Source organism: Falco rusticolus, chromosome 1 (assembly GCF_015220075.1).
Source record: "Falco rusticolus isolate bFalRus1 chromosome 1, bFalRus1.pri, whole genome shotgun sequence".
Classification (NCBI taxonomy): Eukaryota; Metazoa; Chordata; class Aves; order Falconiformes; family Falconidae; genus Falco; species Falco rusticolus.
The window spans coordinates 28,753,769-28,770,009 of record NC_051187.1 but is presented as its reverse complement, the minus strand read 5'-3'; the positions used below and the strand labels follow the sequence as shown (position 1 = coordinate 28,770,009).

Genomic DNA, 16,241 nt, shown 5'->3' with positions numbered 1-16,241 from the left:
GCTGAACAGTCTTTGAAATGTACATTATAAAATGTTACTTAAATCTTCAAGTATTGAGAAGTAGGTAGTCTCACTAAAATTCAAACGCTACTGTTACAACCCAAACATTCTCTCTGGAAGTATAGCAGCTTCAGGAAGGTGGTTTATAATTTTCCTCCAAACAAGAGCAGTTAGCTACAGCACATTTAAAACTTCTTTATTAAGATACATCCATGACCCTCTCTTTGAGTAAAATGAATGCAGCTATGTATATGCAGTGATACATAAGTGAATGTACATGTTTTCAAAGATAACAATATTAATGCCGCATAGACTTGAAGATTTTCAATTTTTGCAGTTAAGGCCTATACAGCATTAAAAACCAGAGTTACCATAAATAGTAATAAAATGTTAAGACTTCTTTGAATGTTTCCTTTATTTTCTCTTTATTTCCCAGATGACTGTTTAAGTTTCCTCATTTGTCTCATGGAGCAGGCTTTGTCTTACTTTGATGTTTGCATTTTTGTCTTTTTTGTGTTACACACTAAATGTGCTGGATAGCTGCTGTCTGGTTTTAGAGCTAGCAGTGGTGAAAAGTTACAATGGCCGAGCTATTTTTAATTTGGTATCTCATGCAGATATCAAAACCACAGCTTCCTTTTAACCCACAACATGACTTTGTGCATTGCATCATCAGATATCTTGCTTTAGGCTGTGCAAATTGGGAATGATCCCACTTTGGATTACCTAGGCTGCTCTAGGTACAGGGTTGCAGCAACCTGGCAAGGTGTTTCTTGGCTGGCACGCACACAGACAGCTTTTCTCAGCATGATGCAGTGGGATGGCAACTGGGTGAGCTATGGTGTGCGTGGAAGATCTTGGAACCAGGAGGAGGGTCTGTTGGGGAAGCATTTAGAGCAGCAATGTATCAGGAGATTGAAAGGCAGCTGCATGAGCTTCGTGCAGTTGTGTCATACATTACAGGTCTGTTAGACTGACAGTTGGACAGCCATGATTAACAGAGATGGCTGGTGCTAGATTTGAGGGTGGTACATGCCCTCAAAAGGCCAAATACACGTCATATAAGCCACGTAGGTCAAGGCTAGCACCCTAGTCAGACTGACAAAAGCCCTCTAAATTTTGGTGGGGTCAGGAAGTGCCAGAAATGCTGTCTAAAATGGTGATGCAAATAGCTTGGTCTTGCCTACCCTTAAGTTAGCATTTATGCTATTTTTAGCATTTAAGCAAGATTTGTTGCTTTTCTAAGTTGTAGCCCTCTTTTTTTAGTTTTGGTGGAGTTTAACCTGGCCTGAAAAATGCTGTACTGAATTTTTTCTAAGTGATAACTCAGTGAGATGCAGACAGGTGAGCATAGCTCTACAGCACAAAGACCCATTAGCAAAATGTGAGCCGGTGTACCAAAATGTTTACAATTTGCCAGAATACACTCCAGTATTTATCACTTCTGAACCCTCACTTCCTGAATACCGATCATCCTCAGTGTTCCACACAAGTTATTTGAAGAAGTACTGTTTTAAAAATTACTAAATTTAAGAGCCTTTCTCTGTATGTGGCCTATTTTTCTCCCTTTACCTGACACTGAGACTTGAAATGTAATTCAAGCCACGGCAGACAGGCACTACAGTTTGCAGATCACCTCTCCCTGTTTTCTGCAGCCTTGGGGAAACATAAGCATCCATGTGGCCCTGTAGTGAATTACACCAGGGCACCAGACTACGATAAAAGCAAAAAAAGTGAGTTTTCTGTTAGATCAAGCCCTCCTTATCTGTCTCATGACCACAAACATCCTGCATGCGTTCTCAATGTTTTTACAAAATGTTGAATCAAGTTCAAGGCCATGGATATCTATAGTCAGTCACCTGGCCCTATCAATCTCCCAACTGACGCCCTAAACTGGCCTCTGTCTTACTGCCCGCTGCCCGTCTGATCTGGGCTGCTCACTGCATTTCTGGCTATAATTGGGGTTTATCCTGAGGACTGCCTTCATGGTTTGGGATACAGCTTTCTTCATCATGAGTTCAAGTTATTCTTGTTTCTCTTCCCTGCTTTGTCGTATCTTTGGATTCTGCCTGCTGCCGTGGAGGCGGTGGTTCTGATACCATTATCTATTACCATGTCTGATTAGAGACAAAACTCTCCAATACTCGGTTTGGAGTTTTAGAAAGCACACTGATAAAATTCCTCCTGTGCCAATTCCTCACCAGAGCTTTCCCCTGGCCTTACACACCTTTGACTCTGCTTCGTCATACAGCCTTCCCTGACATTTAGTGCGGGTCTTTGACCCTCCCATTGCTTTGTTCTAGCACATTCCTCTGGCTTCTGTGGTTGCTGGCATCTTATCCACAATTAGCTTTTTCTCCTTTCCTGCACTGAATATGAACCAGCAGACACGTAGGGCGGCCGATACCAGCCCTCCGCTGATGTTCTCAGAAGCTCTCGCAGGCCTCTGCGAGGCCATGATCTGAGCAGTCACCTCTGCGCTGTTGAGTGCAAACACACAACACTGCTGGGGGGCCCCAAGGCTCCCGGCGCACGAGTGGGAGCTCACCCCCGCCGCCGGGACCCAGGGCTACCGCTGCCGGGTGCCCTCCCAGCAGCCACACCTGGCCAGGCCGCGGCCGGCCCCTCACGGCCGGGCCCTGGCGCTCAGCCCCGCGGGCGGCGCCACCCGCGCAGGGCTCCGCTCCCGGGCCCGGGCCCGGGCCAGGTGGCCCCCGCGCCGCTCCGCCGGCAGGTGAGGAGGCGGCGGCCGCGCTGCCCCTCGGTGAGGCGGCGGGCGGGCTGGCGGGGCCGCCATGAGGCTGCTCTTGCTGGCGTGCCTCCGGGCGCAGACCGGCAACGCGACCACCGCGGCCAGGATCCGGTAAGTGCCGCCCGGCGGCGCGAGCGGAGGGGGGAACCCGCCGCCCGCCCCCGCCCCCCCTCCTGCCTGCGCTGGCCGGGGCCGGGGCGGCGCGGGCCGCTTGCCGGGGAGCCGGGCCTGCGAGCGGTGGGGCCGAGCCCCTGGGCGCGGGGGCGAACCCCGCTGCGGCTGGGCAGCGCGCCCCCCTCGGCCCGTCCGACCGGGGAGTAAGGCAGGGGGGAGCCGAGGGGAATCCCCCCCCCCCAAAACATCCCCGTCCCCAAAGCGCAGACCTTTGTGCCGGGGGCGGGCGGCTGGCAGGGGCGCAGGTGGCGCCTGCGGGGCGGCCCGGGCTCGGAGGCAGGAGCGCCGCGGGGGAGGGGGGGCCGGTGCCCGGGGCGGGGGTGGGGGGCTGCGGCGGCGCCTCCGCGGGCAGCGGTTGTGCAGGGGCTGCCGCAGCGGTGCGGGCGGTCAGCGGGCGCCTCGTGGGAGCACGGGCGGGAGTCGGTGCTTTGCAGGGTGTCGGACGGGCGGAACTGCATAAATATTCCCAATGTCCCCGTTAATTAACTTCTGTGATGTGGAAAAAGGATATGGCTGACAGCGCGTCTGAGGGCTTTGCTGTGTGGGTGTGCGCTTTGTTAAAAAAAATACAAATCATCACCACAAAAATGAAACAATTTCCAAATGGTTTTGTCCTCTTGGGGCCCGAAGTAAGGACTGGGTTGCTGCTTACCTTCATCCACAGTGCAGCTGTTTTTCTTAGAAATGTCGCAGGGTAGCCTAATCATTGCAAGTTTTTGCCCAACCTTGATCTGCGCATTCGCACACTGTTAAGGTTATGCATAGATAGAAATAGTGCCCTGACATTGTTTAGCTTTTCACACTCGTGTCGCGCCAAGTTCAGTCTTAGTTTTGTGCAAGACTGCTGTACGGGAAGGCAGAACATACCTGCCGCCTTGTGTCACTCATACAGGCAGCGAAGATACAAACAAATGGAGCATGAAGACCAGAGAAAGCTGGACCAGAGAAAGTTTTCTGTGTTTTAAAACAATAATTATTAATAAAATGTTGACATAACCCAAATACATTATAATACATGTTTTTATGCCTGTATGTGTCAGCACAGAGTTTACGTGTGGTGGTTTGTGTGGCATCCAGCGTTTCCTTTCATCTCTTACTTTTGCTCTCACTGGATAATACAAAACTTGTTATTCTTGGGGACATCAATGCTTATTCTTCCTCCATCAGATTATTTCTTCTACCTTTGCAAATTAAATATTCACTTACCTTCATCTTCAGCTTTGAGTAAAGCTGGACAAACATTTAGACTGTGGAATCATTCAGAGGTAATCTAGTGGAAAGCAGGTTTTACATTATTTCTAGTTAAGCTAAGCCTGAATAAACCAGACAAACAAAAGTATAGATATTATTTCAAATTGTCTTTTAACTACACCGAGGCTGATTGTGGTCATGGGAGCATACTGCATCAAGAGACACTGGTTTAGCAAAGTGTTTTTACGGGAGTCACAGTAACCAGCAGTTGTGGTTAGCCTTCCCCAGCTGTGACTCTTGCAAGGTGGCCTAAGATAATGTGTTTTAGTATGAAAGAGGGCATAGGCTTGGTGAGATGCAACAGCATGGTTAACATGGTAATACGATAAACCATCTGCCAACGCGATCATTTGCAGCTCTGTGAACATAGCTGCAGTGATCTGTGTAGAGTACGCTGACTTGCTGTAGCATCCTGTTGATTTATAGGCGTACCTTGTACAAAGTGGATGCTGCTTTCTCATGCACATAGACCTTCAAACAGAAAGAAAATAAAGAGTGAAAGGTCAGTTTAATTCACGTTTATGATAAAGGATTCTAACAGAAATAGTGTTTGCAAGTAGTGACTTATGTAATGTTTAGTTGCTATCTTATCACCTACTACAAATGTTATTTATAGTAGTAATATAAACGAGCCCGTTCAGGAAAAAAAAAGAAGTCTGATCAGGATAAAAAGTATTAGCTAGCAATTAAATCTGTCTTCCTGACTAAAAGGCTAGTCAGGTGACAGCTATCACTAAAACCATCCTAAACAGATACTTCCATCTAATACGGGTTTTCTTAAGACTTTATGCCATTAAAAACCAATAAAAATCAGTGTCTATAGCCAAAGGCTTGGACGTGTCACTTCTCACACTAATCTGCCATACCTGAGGTTAACTGCATATGGTAACCTCTGTAGCGTATGTGTTAATACACAGAAAATGTATATTCCAGCTAATATTTTGCCTCAGTTGTATGTGCATACATGCTTATGAATTTATTTTTTCGGTATTTTTTTTTTAAATATATCGAACTATGGCACTTTTGGTTAGGTATAAATGAAAGAATGAAGTTGTCTCCAGGTTGGACACTTGCCAGCACAGATTAGTTTTATGGCTTAATATCACTGGATATACTATGTTTATGGTATTACAGCTGTTCCTATAACTGCTTCATCTTTTCGTAAATAACATGTTCATTTCCTGGGTTTAAAGTTACTGGTGACAAAGATACCAGAATCTAATTTGGCTAGAAATCAGCTTGCTAAAACAAGCAATATAATGAATGTGCTGTGGGCTTTATTCATATTGGTGTGCATAATCTTTAATCACCTTAAAAAATATGAGGAATGAGTAGAGAATAAAACACTAAGCAAAAGCCTTTGGCTAGGCTGCCATTCTTCAGCCTTAGAAATGAGATCAAAGAGGGTGTTAGGAAAGAAAATATATGAACCTTCTCTGCCCCTTGAAATGTTCTGCTCATCTTTTATTGCTTGGTGGTAAGGAGGAATAGAAATCTTGAATTAATTGGTTAATTAGAAAGATTTAGATGAAGTATTATGTCAGTATGTAAATTTTTTTGGAGGGGGAGAGATTATTTCGTTCTCATTTGAAATGGGACAGTTGAGATAGATAGCCACTCTGTAAATCTCCAGGTAATCAACTGCAAGAGAATTAAACCCACGAATTCAGTAATGGTTATCATTCCTCTTTACAATTATATTTCAGCTTAGTCATTTATTGGAGTAATTCTGAGCCCCAGCTTTTCTTTGGTTTAGTCTTACCCTATCTGCCTCCGTTAAAATCACACAGAAGAGCACTCATACAGCAGGGGATCCTCTTCTCTTCGTGATAGATCATAAGAGATCTTTTACCTGCCTACATCAGTTTGCACAGGTGCTGATAAGTTCTGCTGCTCTTTGCCTGGCCGTTCCCAGAGCAGGGCAGCTGCCAGGCACGTGTTCATCATCTACCTTTGGAGCCGGGATGCCGTCATTTACATGGCCTGCACTTGGCGTATGCTGCATCTCAAAGTGTTTTGCACGGCTAGACCTATTTAGAAGGCAGGGTTAAACTTTGCACAGTTATTTTGTCCTTCCAAAGGATACTTAGTGACTTCAGAACATAGAGACAGAAGGATTCTCTCCCCATTTTCACTCGTTGCTAATTTCTGTTCTTATTCACAGTGGATTTTATTCATTCATGCCCACACAATTTGTCTGTGGTGTTTAAAGGATAAGTTAGAGAAATAAAATCAAGAGTACTTTAATAAGTATGAAGAAAATTAAGATAATTTATGAAAAAACAGAGAAGATCAAGCAGGGTTTCAGCTCTTGTAATTCAGCTTCAGTGGGAATTACAAGTATTCAGCTCTGGCCAAGCTTCAGAAAAGGCAGTGGAAGTGACTGCTCACTCAGTAAGTTTAGAATTGTGCTGTATAGATTTAACAGTAGTTGATGCATAGCTGCTTTACAGACTAGACAGTCTAGGGAAAGGGAGAGTATTTTTGGATGCAGCCTTTTTTTGTGCTGTTTAAGTGCCAGTGTATCTACCTACCAGGAACATTTTGGAAATCAAACATTCTTTGTCTGCAATTAATTCCATTGTGGTATCCGTTGAAAATTAGAACATAAATGTTTTTGAGAGGAAGACATCACATAAGATAAAGATAATTTCAAAACTGTCATACTTTAGAGCTAAGAATACCTTTAACTCTCTTGTGTCTTAGCTTTAGCCATGCTGCGTTTGGAACTATGGAACTGTTTGTGTATGTGAAGACCCGTGAACTGTGGATTCAGGTTGAAGGAAGGAAGACTGCTAGCCAGGATGAGTGAGAAGTAGTGATCAATAATGTAGGAAATAAAAAAATGAAACATTGTAAAACATCACCTGGTATTTCACAGTTGTGTTAGAGAAAAAATGTTTTCTTACAGAAATCTTTAATAAAGATTAGAAAAGGGTTGTACCTTTTAGCAATATCTCTCTGCATACAGTATAGATTGACAAGTTTCACTTACACACCTCATGATTTTCGAAGAGTGTAAAAAAATACAACAAAAAAACAGTGGGGTTGGGAAATATTTTGTCCAGTAGTCAGATATGTATAAATAACTTGGTGTAAGCAGTGACTAATATAATGTACTCTAAAAAATGATCTTTCAAACCTTCTGAATGACTGAAGTTATCCCTGTTTGGTTACTAGGAAAACACCCACAATCTGGAATCTGACAGCCAAACTCCATTTTAGAAATATTGTTCCCCCAAGTAATGGCCTTGGCTTTCCATTTCCAGAGTTTCAGCAGAAGGGAAAGATGTGGCAGGGCAAGGCAAATCCTGGATCCAAGCAATAATCACTGGTTGTTAAGACACTTGGAAATTTATCTGCTACATGCAAAACTGCGATAAAGAGAAAATGTAGCCCTGAGATTTAGCATTTTCAGTGTTTTCTCACATTCACAGAGACCAGGATATGTGTTCATTTTTATTTTTCATTCAGAAAGTATTTGTTTATGAAATGGTAAAATAATGTGAATACCCAGTTGCCAGGAGAAAAGATCTGGTTAATGTATCTCTTCTGTCTTGCCTTGATTCAGGGACATCTGTGACTTCAAGAAAAATCTCCTGCAATAGCTTTGTAGCACCCTATTATCATATTCCTTGATAACAGCATATGTGTGGAAATCTTGGTCTGCTTTTTTTTTCATTGTAAAGACCAAAAGTCATTTGGAAAATATGAAAATATCATTGTAAATTTCAGTACTTAAATACTACCCAATTGCTTTTATGCACATATATTTCCATATATACAAATAATCTGAAGCCTGTGACTAATCATATTGAATTCAATTGTACGTTTATCGGATTAAGGCGCCTCTATGTCTGGCAATTAGAATTATTCTGGGAATAATTTGATAATTTTTCCTTCTTAAGCTAAATGCAAATTATACGATTTTTAATTATTAAATATTAGTAACATATTAAATTTACATGCTCCTGAGTCGTCATATGTTGAAAAAAATATTGAAGTAATAGAGGTAATCCACAGTTTCTGACCCTTGGAATACTTGAATGAGTCCCTTTTTATTTACTGCAGAATCATCTGTCATTCAGCTGTGAGACTGGGAGCTGTCAAAACTGTGGAGGAAATTAAAAATACTTGTTCCTACTATTTTTTCTAAAAAAGATGTGTTAGATCCTAGCTGAGTTTCTTTGATTCCTGATGTCCTGAGAGAGTTATTTTTCAAATTAATTGTAATATGCAAACATACTGCTTGTACATGATAGTGATTTATGGTAATTGGAATACTGATGGGGAAAAATTCTTCTAGACTATTTAATGAGCACCTGTGAAATTATGGAATGCACACATGAGCATCGCAGCTATTTGCCCGAGAGATTTTTCTTTCCACAGCTGTGAGATTTGGGCATCATTATTTAGATAGAAATTGAGAGCCTCTTTCTGAAGGCGAGCAGGTACTCAGAACAAGTTCATGGGACAACTGATGTAAATAATTGCTCAGCAGTGTAAACAAGGAGCTTACAATCTGGCTGTATTATATTATTTATTAGTACTTACTATAATTTATTGGTCTTGTTTCAAACAGGGAAGTTAAAAGTGAAATGAGTTTCTTTTTAGAATAAGGAAGAAATACAGCACCATATGTAGCGCCAATGGAGCTTTCTGATAGTACTAATATGTTCCTTCCAAGGCCTCAAGACATTTTATAACATTTTAGCACCAATTTTTGCAGTAATGACTAACTTCTGCAGGACAGAAAATTACATTCCTTGGGAGGATATGAAATGATCATGAAATGAAAGAACCAACATTATCCAAGAAGCTATTAAGTTAGCAGGATTTTAATGCCAGAACAATTAATACACTGTGAGAAATAGATCAACGGGAACAGTATGTAATAAGCAGAAAACATTCATGTGGTCTTTTCATAATACTGAAAATGTAAACACTACATGTCAGCAGACACAGTGTGCTAGTTTCTGTCAAAATTCAGATTTTCTCCTGTATGTTTTTTGGCTGATGTCATTGGAAACATTGATAACTGATTCTGGTTTTAGTGGTGGGAGTTACGAGCCTAGAGTATAGAAGAAAAGACTAAAAGCTCACTGAAATGCCTAAAGTAAAGCTCCCTGTAATCAATCATTTCTTGACTTCAGCAATCTTTGCATCTGTGCTTAAGTATGAGGAACCTCTAAAGATGAAGGGGTAAGGTGACACTAGAATAGGGATGGTTGTTGTTTTCTTTTTAGCGATTGAGTTTTTAAAGAAGACTGTAAAAGTATTTGTGTAATTACTTTTGTGTAGTTTTTTTCTTATAATTAATCATCCTGTGCCTGTTTTACAAATGGGTAATGTAAGATTAGCAATCAAACCCACAATCAAACAGAAAGGGAATACAATTGCAACTCTCCAGTTTTACTTATGTATTCATTTTTTTGCACGTTCTGTATTTTTAATAGCACTGACTAGCTGCACATATTGGTGCTTTCTTCATGTGGTGGCCTGAGAACAAGAATCTGATAACCTCTAAGACCAAGGTCTAACACTCTGTTCAAAAGGAGTCTTTTCAGCCTGTTAACTGAAGCCCGATCAGGAAGGATCCTGATCATGCTGCACTTCTGCTGATTTCCAGCTGTGATGTTGATACTTTGTAGGCTTGGGCCTTAAAATGGATGCAGATTATGTTGCTTGGAAGTGTATTGGCTTCACAACGGTGAAGGTAACAAATATTTTCCAGGAAAAAAACCCCTTGTAAATAGCTCCATGGTTCCTTGAAAAAAAAGTTAGTATAAAGGCAAATGTCAGAGCAATAATTATTAAGGAAAAACATTTTGATTAAGGTCATTTAATGTTCTGGCACGCCTACAACATTAATAATATCTTTTTTTATTCTTTCTCTGTTTGTTCCAATAATGAAGGAGTCATCTACATGCTGCAGGTCACATCTGTGTTCTTAAAGACGCCTTCATGTATGAAAGTCCAACTGAAATAGCAAATCTGACCTCCACAGAGAAGTTTGATGCAGCCTTGGCCATTCATCTTTATAAAGGAGGCAGACTTCTGCAAGGTAATCCTCTTTCTATTTTGCAATAAAAATAGCTCTTAAAAAGATACCAAAAGAGAATAAATACAAACAGTTATAAATTACTATAAATGTATAAACCCACCTGTAATGTACTTGTTCTGTTTATCCACTTCAACAAATGTTCTGAAATGGTGAAAATCTTTCTCTGTGGGAGATCTGATCCAGAGAGGAGACAACTAAATAAATGTACTTTTAAAGCACATAGCGCATTTCATAATTTAGTACTTTAAATTAAGATAAGAGCATTATATTAACATTAAGGTACTTTCAGCAAATGTGTTCTTTCAGAGGACAATGGCTTGGCTAAGTACAGATGAGGTCAAATAGAAGAAAGCAGAGAGGCTAATTTGATTTTTTTATGCTCAAAAATGAGTCAGAGTTTTTTGGACATGATATAACTGAGATGATGTTCATGCCAGCTAAAATGCAGGGGACAGAGTGTTACCAAACAAATAATACAATTTTCTATTGTATCTAGCCGTGTAGAACAAAATTTTAGCCTGCCATTAATGATACACTGGAAGTACGAGCTTTCAGAATTACAACCACTGTCACCTACTGAAATTGCAAGCAGGTATCCATTTTTGAGATCACCTTTGTATCGTACGAATTACTCATTTGAACAAAGGCACATAATTTGATACTGTCATCGGTTCTCAGTGTAAGTTCTGTTGTGCTAGTTGTCAGACTTCAGAAGTCCCCGTGCCGTTTGTGCTGGTGGGTTTTCAGAAAGCCTGAATTGTTCATGTCTGGCATGCTTGTGCATCTTTTGTTATAATGGAGCTCTGATTTCAGAGTACAAATAATTTTGTAAGATGATCTCTGCTAACATATGTATTAAGGCTTCTCTTGTTGGAATATAGGGGCGAAAGTTTTTGTGACAGGACCTAGAATTGTTTTCAAAAAGGGTTATGGAAGGCCTGAGAACTCTCTTTTATTTTTTTTGCTAAGGAACAAAATATAAGATTGGATTTTAAATATCTGGTTAAAACGTTATTGCAGTTTTGACTAACATAGCATTGTCTGAATGCTGTTGCTATTAGCTTTTCAAAATCCCAAGTGACCTGCAAAGCCTGATACTTGAATGATTTACAAAAGCTCAGTAATTTAAATAAATCAGAGTCACACTGTTCCAAAAAGCGTCTGCAATAACTGAAAGAAAAATAAAACAGAAATCTGTGAAAAGCAAGACAGTAGGTAGTATTGCTGAGGTGTTCCTAGTCAAAGTGTAAAAGTTATTGTAGACTTCTTGGAGGAAAAAAAGTGATTCAAAGGACATTCCTGGTTCTTGTAACATTTCATCTTTCCATACCCTATATTAAGAAATACCTAAAAGAAATTACCTAAAAGTGATTGCAGTCATATGACCATTAGTACCATACTACCAGTCTTTTGGGCCTCGTCCTGGAAACTTTGTATACATGATTGGGGATGTATGAGCAACACATGCTATAGATGATATAAATTATTATTTACTTTTTTATTTATTAGAAAGGCAATATATATTTTATATGGTATTACAGAAAGTCTCTTGAAAATTAGTGCTGTGGTACTTTGATAGTGCACATTAATTCACTTCACCTACAATTACTAGTATATAATATCTAAACATGCCAATGAAGGTCTTTAAACAACCAGAATTGCAATTAGTCTTTCATTCTTTTTATTGTTCTTTCATTTAGTACTAAGGAAATTAGCAACGTTAATAAAGCCTCATCTTACAGCTCATTTAATTTTAAAGTATAAATGTGAAACATATAGTACATTTTGTATCTTTATCAACGTATTTATTTTGTTTCCCATTTGCTTTGAGATTTACTTATGTGCTTGTTTTTAATAATGAATTTTAATTATGAGAGTACACTGAATTTAGCCTAGCATTTTCCCTCCACTCCCTGAGACACAGTGGGTAGCTATAGAAAATGTCATCAGTGGTTTTCACTGCCATGAACATTCAAGGTCAGTTATATTATCTCTCAAAAGCAAGAGCCTCCATCAACACAGAAACCTCTAGTGCCCTGCTCGTTGGTCCAGTGCTGAGGTGAGTCCTTGGTCCCTCACCCCTTCCATCCGTAGCAAAAGGGAAAAAACAAAGCGTATTTTCTGCCTTTCTTGGTACATAGCATGTAGTGGCAACACAGTCTAACTGCTTATTCTTGTTCACAGTCAGAAGGAAACTTCGGTTTCGTCTGTTACAGCTAACAGAAATCTGCAAAATCCCCAAAATTGGTCACCTTAGTAACAGGCTTTGTAGACTGTCTTACTGGAGACTTGTTTCTTTTCAAAACTGCAGTCCCATTTGGAAGTTAAAACTGTATTCTGCACGTAGTAATTAAGTCACCATGAGGCTGTTATTTCTTGGCTTAATGTGGAGTAAAACTGACCACTTAATTGGTTTTAGTGCTGAAACAATCAACAGTAAACATTATTGTCTGCTCTCTCGATTAGTTTAAGGGGAAAACATTACTGGTAACTTGTTAGTTACTTAAAATAACCTGACTCAAATAAAATAAATACTATAAGAAAGGAAACTTGCACTGCTATACTGATATTGGTTTCTGTATTTTTATCTAAGTAGTCTTTGGCCCTGTCCGTGTCAGACTAGCTACTGTTAGCATAGAAATGCTACGCTACCTTGTTTTGGTACCTTTACCCTTAAGCAAGTAGGAGTTTATTCTGAGGTATCAAAACTAGGCTTTTACCAGAGTGCAGGCATGACTAGGATATATATGATTTTGTTGGTACTCTAAAATTTGAATGTTGATAAGGTCAGACATCCAGTGTGCCTTCCTGTACTCTTACTGTGCTGAGCACTGTAAGGCATCCTAAAACAACTTGCATAACTTGGGTGATCACAGAAGGTCTTGGAACAGCCAGTTATAAACACGGATCCATCTTTTGGTTGCAGGCTCACATATACTGCCTTATATAATGCAGTGACCATTTTCAGTGGTGTGGCTCCATCTACATTTTTTTGTAGCAGTAAAATCGGCTTCAGAAGTCAGTATTTAAAATAAGTAAATAATTTCAATAACCAGCTCTGCAGGATGGTTACCCAAACCACTGTATTGGAATGTTTGAGGGGGCAGTGAATGAGTGACTGAGGCTAGATACCTGGGACCAAATTTTGCAATCTGATTAAAATTTGAGTAACATTTAAAATATATATGCTGTTTGGTTGGCTGCCAAATGTAGAAAATAATTGATCTTTTTTTTTTTTTACTAAGCATGAAAAGGCAAAGAAAAGCTCATAGCTACACAGCACTGACATGCTGTTAAAGTGCATAGTTATTGCATGAGTTTTTTCAGTGCCAAAACCGTAAAAATTAAAGTTTCTCCAGGTTTCTGTTTCAAAGGCTTTTGCTTACATCGTGGTACAGCGTTATTGATATACTTTTTCACTCTTAATGTCGCCTTCTAGTCATTACCTTTACATGTTGGTCAGCTTCTCATTGTAGTCATTGCTTTGCAGGTAGCAGAATTCCTTTTGGGATCATCTTTGGTGGGACAGATGTAAATGAAGATATCAAATGTGAAGAGAAACATCGGGTAATGGGAGCAGTGCTAGGAGAAGCCAGGTAAAAGCATGTGTGAAAGATCTATTTTTCATTTATATGTTATATTTTATCATTTCATTTTTTGTAATGGCAGATCTTTTACAAACTGTTCATAAGTGCTTGGAATAACTGGGAAATGTGTAGGCCAGTAGACAAAGGATAGGCTACTTGAAATCCCTATGATCTTTACATGTTGTTTTATGATTCAGTGATGGAAGTAGGACAGTTTCTTCATAAAATATAGTCTGTGTGCAGTCTATTAATTTTATATTTCCTTTGTTACAATCATTTCATCGTACTTGTCCGTGGAATAGTTGGCAGAGGTTGTGCTGAAACTTGGTCTCTTGGGCTGTGAAGTTTCAGAAAGACTCAAACCCCAGGAAAAGCTAATGAAATCTGTGCTTTTGCTAACTGATCCTGTCCTTTGTCTACTGAATCATAACTCTTTTCTTGAGTAATAGAACTATGCATGTGATGAGGATATAAAATTCTAAGGCAGGTAAAAGTAATGAGAAGAATAATAGCAAGAATACTTAACCTGGGATTTGGCAGGATGTTGCTTTGTAGAATGATCTACTTTACAGGTAGACATTCTAAAGACAGCCTTTGATGGCTGGTAAAACTGTGGACTGTAGCAACTTGACTGTGGTTTAGCTGATGTGTTTGTAATGGATACAGTTTTATGCAATCGAGTTTTAATTTCTTATCAAAATTATTTTAGACTGTTTATGTCTGCAGAGGTTTAGGTAAAGAAACGCACATCTAAGTATCTCCAACAATATCGATACAGTTCTCATTTGTACAGAACTATCCTGTCCCTGAAATAACTGGTATTTGGTATTTAAATAGGGACTCTTTAGTAGTAGAGGTGGTTAATGGTGAGTTAGTGGTGGAGATATGATTATTTAAATAGCAAATCTTTGTTAGTGGTGAAGGTTTGAATATTCTCATTAAATCTTACTGTGGTAATATTATTAGCGTAAACAAGGTTGGACCCCATTTGCCAAGGCTGTGTGCTGGAAGTGCTAGATTTTGCTCCAAGTTGTTGTGGTTTGTTTTGTTGGTTTTTTTAAACATCTGTTTCTTAGTGAATTCTAGTTTATGTAACATACATTCAAACACATAAAATATTCTGTATTGGAACTGACACACTTTATGCATTAAGTGCTATCTGCACATACAGACCAAGGTGCCCAGCAGTTGGACTTAAGTGAGACAACAAATAAAAGTAACTGTCATTTGTCCAGTTGCATCAAAGAATCAAACCTTGTCCGGTTGCATCAAAGAATCAAACCTGTTGTCAGAGGCCTCACATTTAGCTTGTGGACAGAGTGCTTGACTGAAAACCAGAAGACTCAAGTATAAAGAGCTTTTGTTCTTTGTTTCCTGCTAATGTGATCCTTTCTCTAGATACATGAACAAAGAAGCAGAGGCTGCTGAAAAGCAGAGAAAAAAATCTTTCAGTGAATTTGCTCAGCGTTTGAAGTGAATTAACAAGAGAGTATTTTCAGGGTGTTTTAAAGTCTGGAAAAGCTCTAGTGACATGTCAATGTAACCATCAAATGTAGTTCAAGAACTGATCAGAAATTGGAGAAAATGACTGAAAATCAAAAAGGTTTTTGCAGCTTTTCTCATTGTTTTAACATCCCCAGAAGAGAAGTTTCTTTCTGCTTGATCCAAAGGTCTGTTGTCTTCAGCAGCATTTGATCACATCCATGGTGGGCCAGTAAGCCCTTTTCTTATTGGAAATGAAAGCATTTTATGTGTGTAAAGCTTCCGATGGGTGAAATTAATTTTAATCAATAGTTTAAAGCTTACCAAGATAGCGTAATAGCTCACTGACAGCAGGGATGGCTCCACTGCTACCTCTCTTCCCCTCCCTCTCCTTTCTCTTGTTTGTGGCTGTGATCCATCCATCCAGTGCCACCATTGGACTGCTTGCTGAGCAGGTTTAACTCACTAAATGGTGTAAAATTAGCCTGTTTTTTTTTTTTTTTTCCCTTCCCCAAGTTAATTTTCTACGCCTTCAGTAAGAAAAGTCAGCTTGTGGAAGGATAGGAGAAAGAGGGTTTTTTGGTGGCAGTAAGTTGCTACAGCAGGTCACTCAGCCTCATGGAGCTATACTGTGCCTGAGCTGGTGATTTGAGTACTCTGAAGAGTCATCACTCCAGAACCGAGCTCTCCATAAATAAAGATTAAGCATCTGGAACATCTTATCAAATCCAGTGCTACTGTTTGCATACTTACTCTAGGAGAGCTTAAATACCTTGCTGAACAGAGCTTGCTGAGGATACTATCTCTGCTCATCCATCACAGCGTTCTAGCTAAGGCAGATAACTGCAGTGGTCCAGATACGGCGGTATGGAGTTTGGCTGATGTTAGCAATGAGGAAACGCATACAGAATCTGCAGCAGGCTTGTATCTT

At 40.0% G+C, this 16,241-nt stretch overlaps 1 protein-coding gene across 2 annotated transcripts in view; it reads left to right on the top strand.

Moving 5' to 3' along the window:
* Positions 1–2,696: 2,696 nt before the first annotated feature.
* Positions 2,697–16,241, top strand: part of GLT1D1 (glycosyltransferase 1 domain containing 1) — a 57,809-nt gene continuing 44,264 nt past the window's right edge. The window contains exons 1-3 of one of the 2 annotated variants that reach the window (XM_037375316.1): positions 2,697–2,863; positions 10,093–10,241; positions 13,732–13,837. In XM_037375316.1, the coding sequence (XP_037231213.1) occupies positions 2,796–2,863; positions 10,093–10,241; positions 13,732–13,837 (323 nt within the window). In that variant the 5' untranslated portion in view covers positions 2,697–2,795. The remainder of the gene's footprint in view (positions 2,864–10,092; positions 10,242–13,731; positions 13,838–16,241) is intronic. The other variant, XM_037375317.1, reaches the window with a different exon arrangement.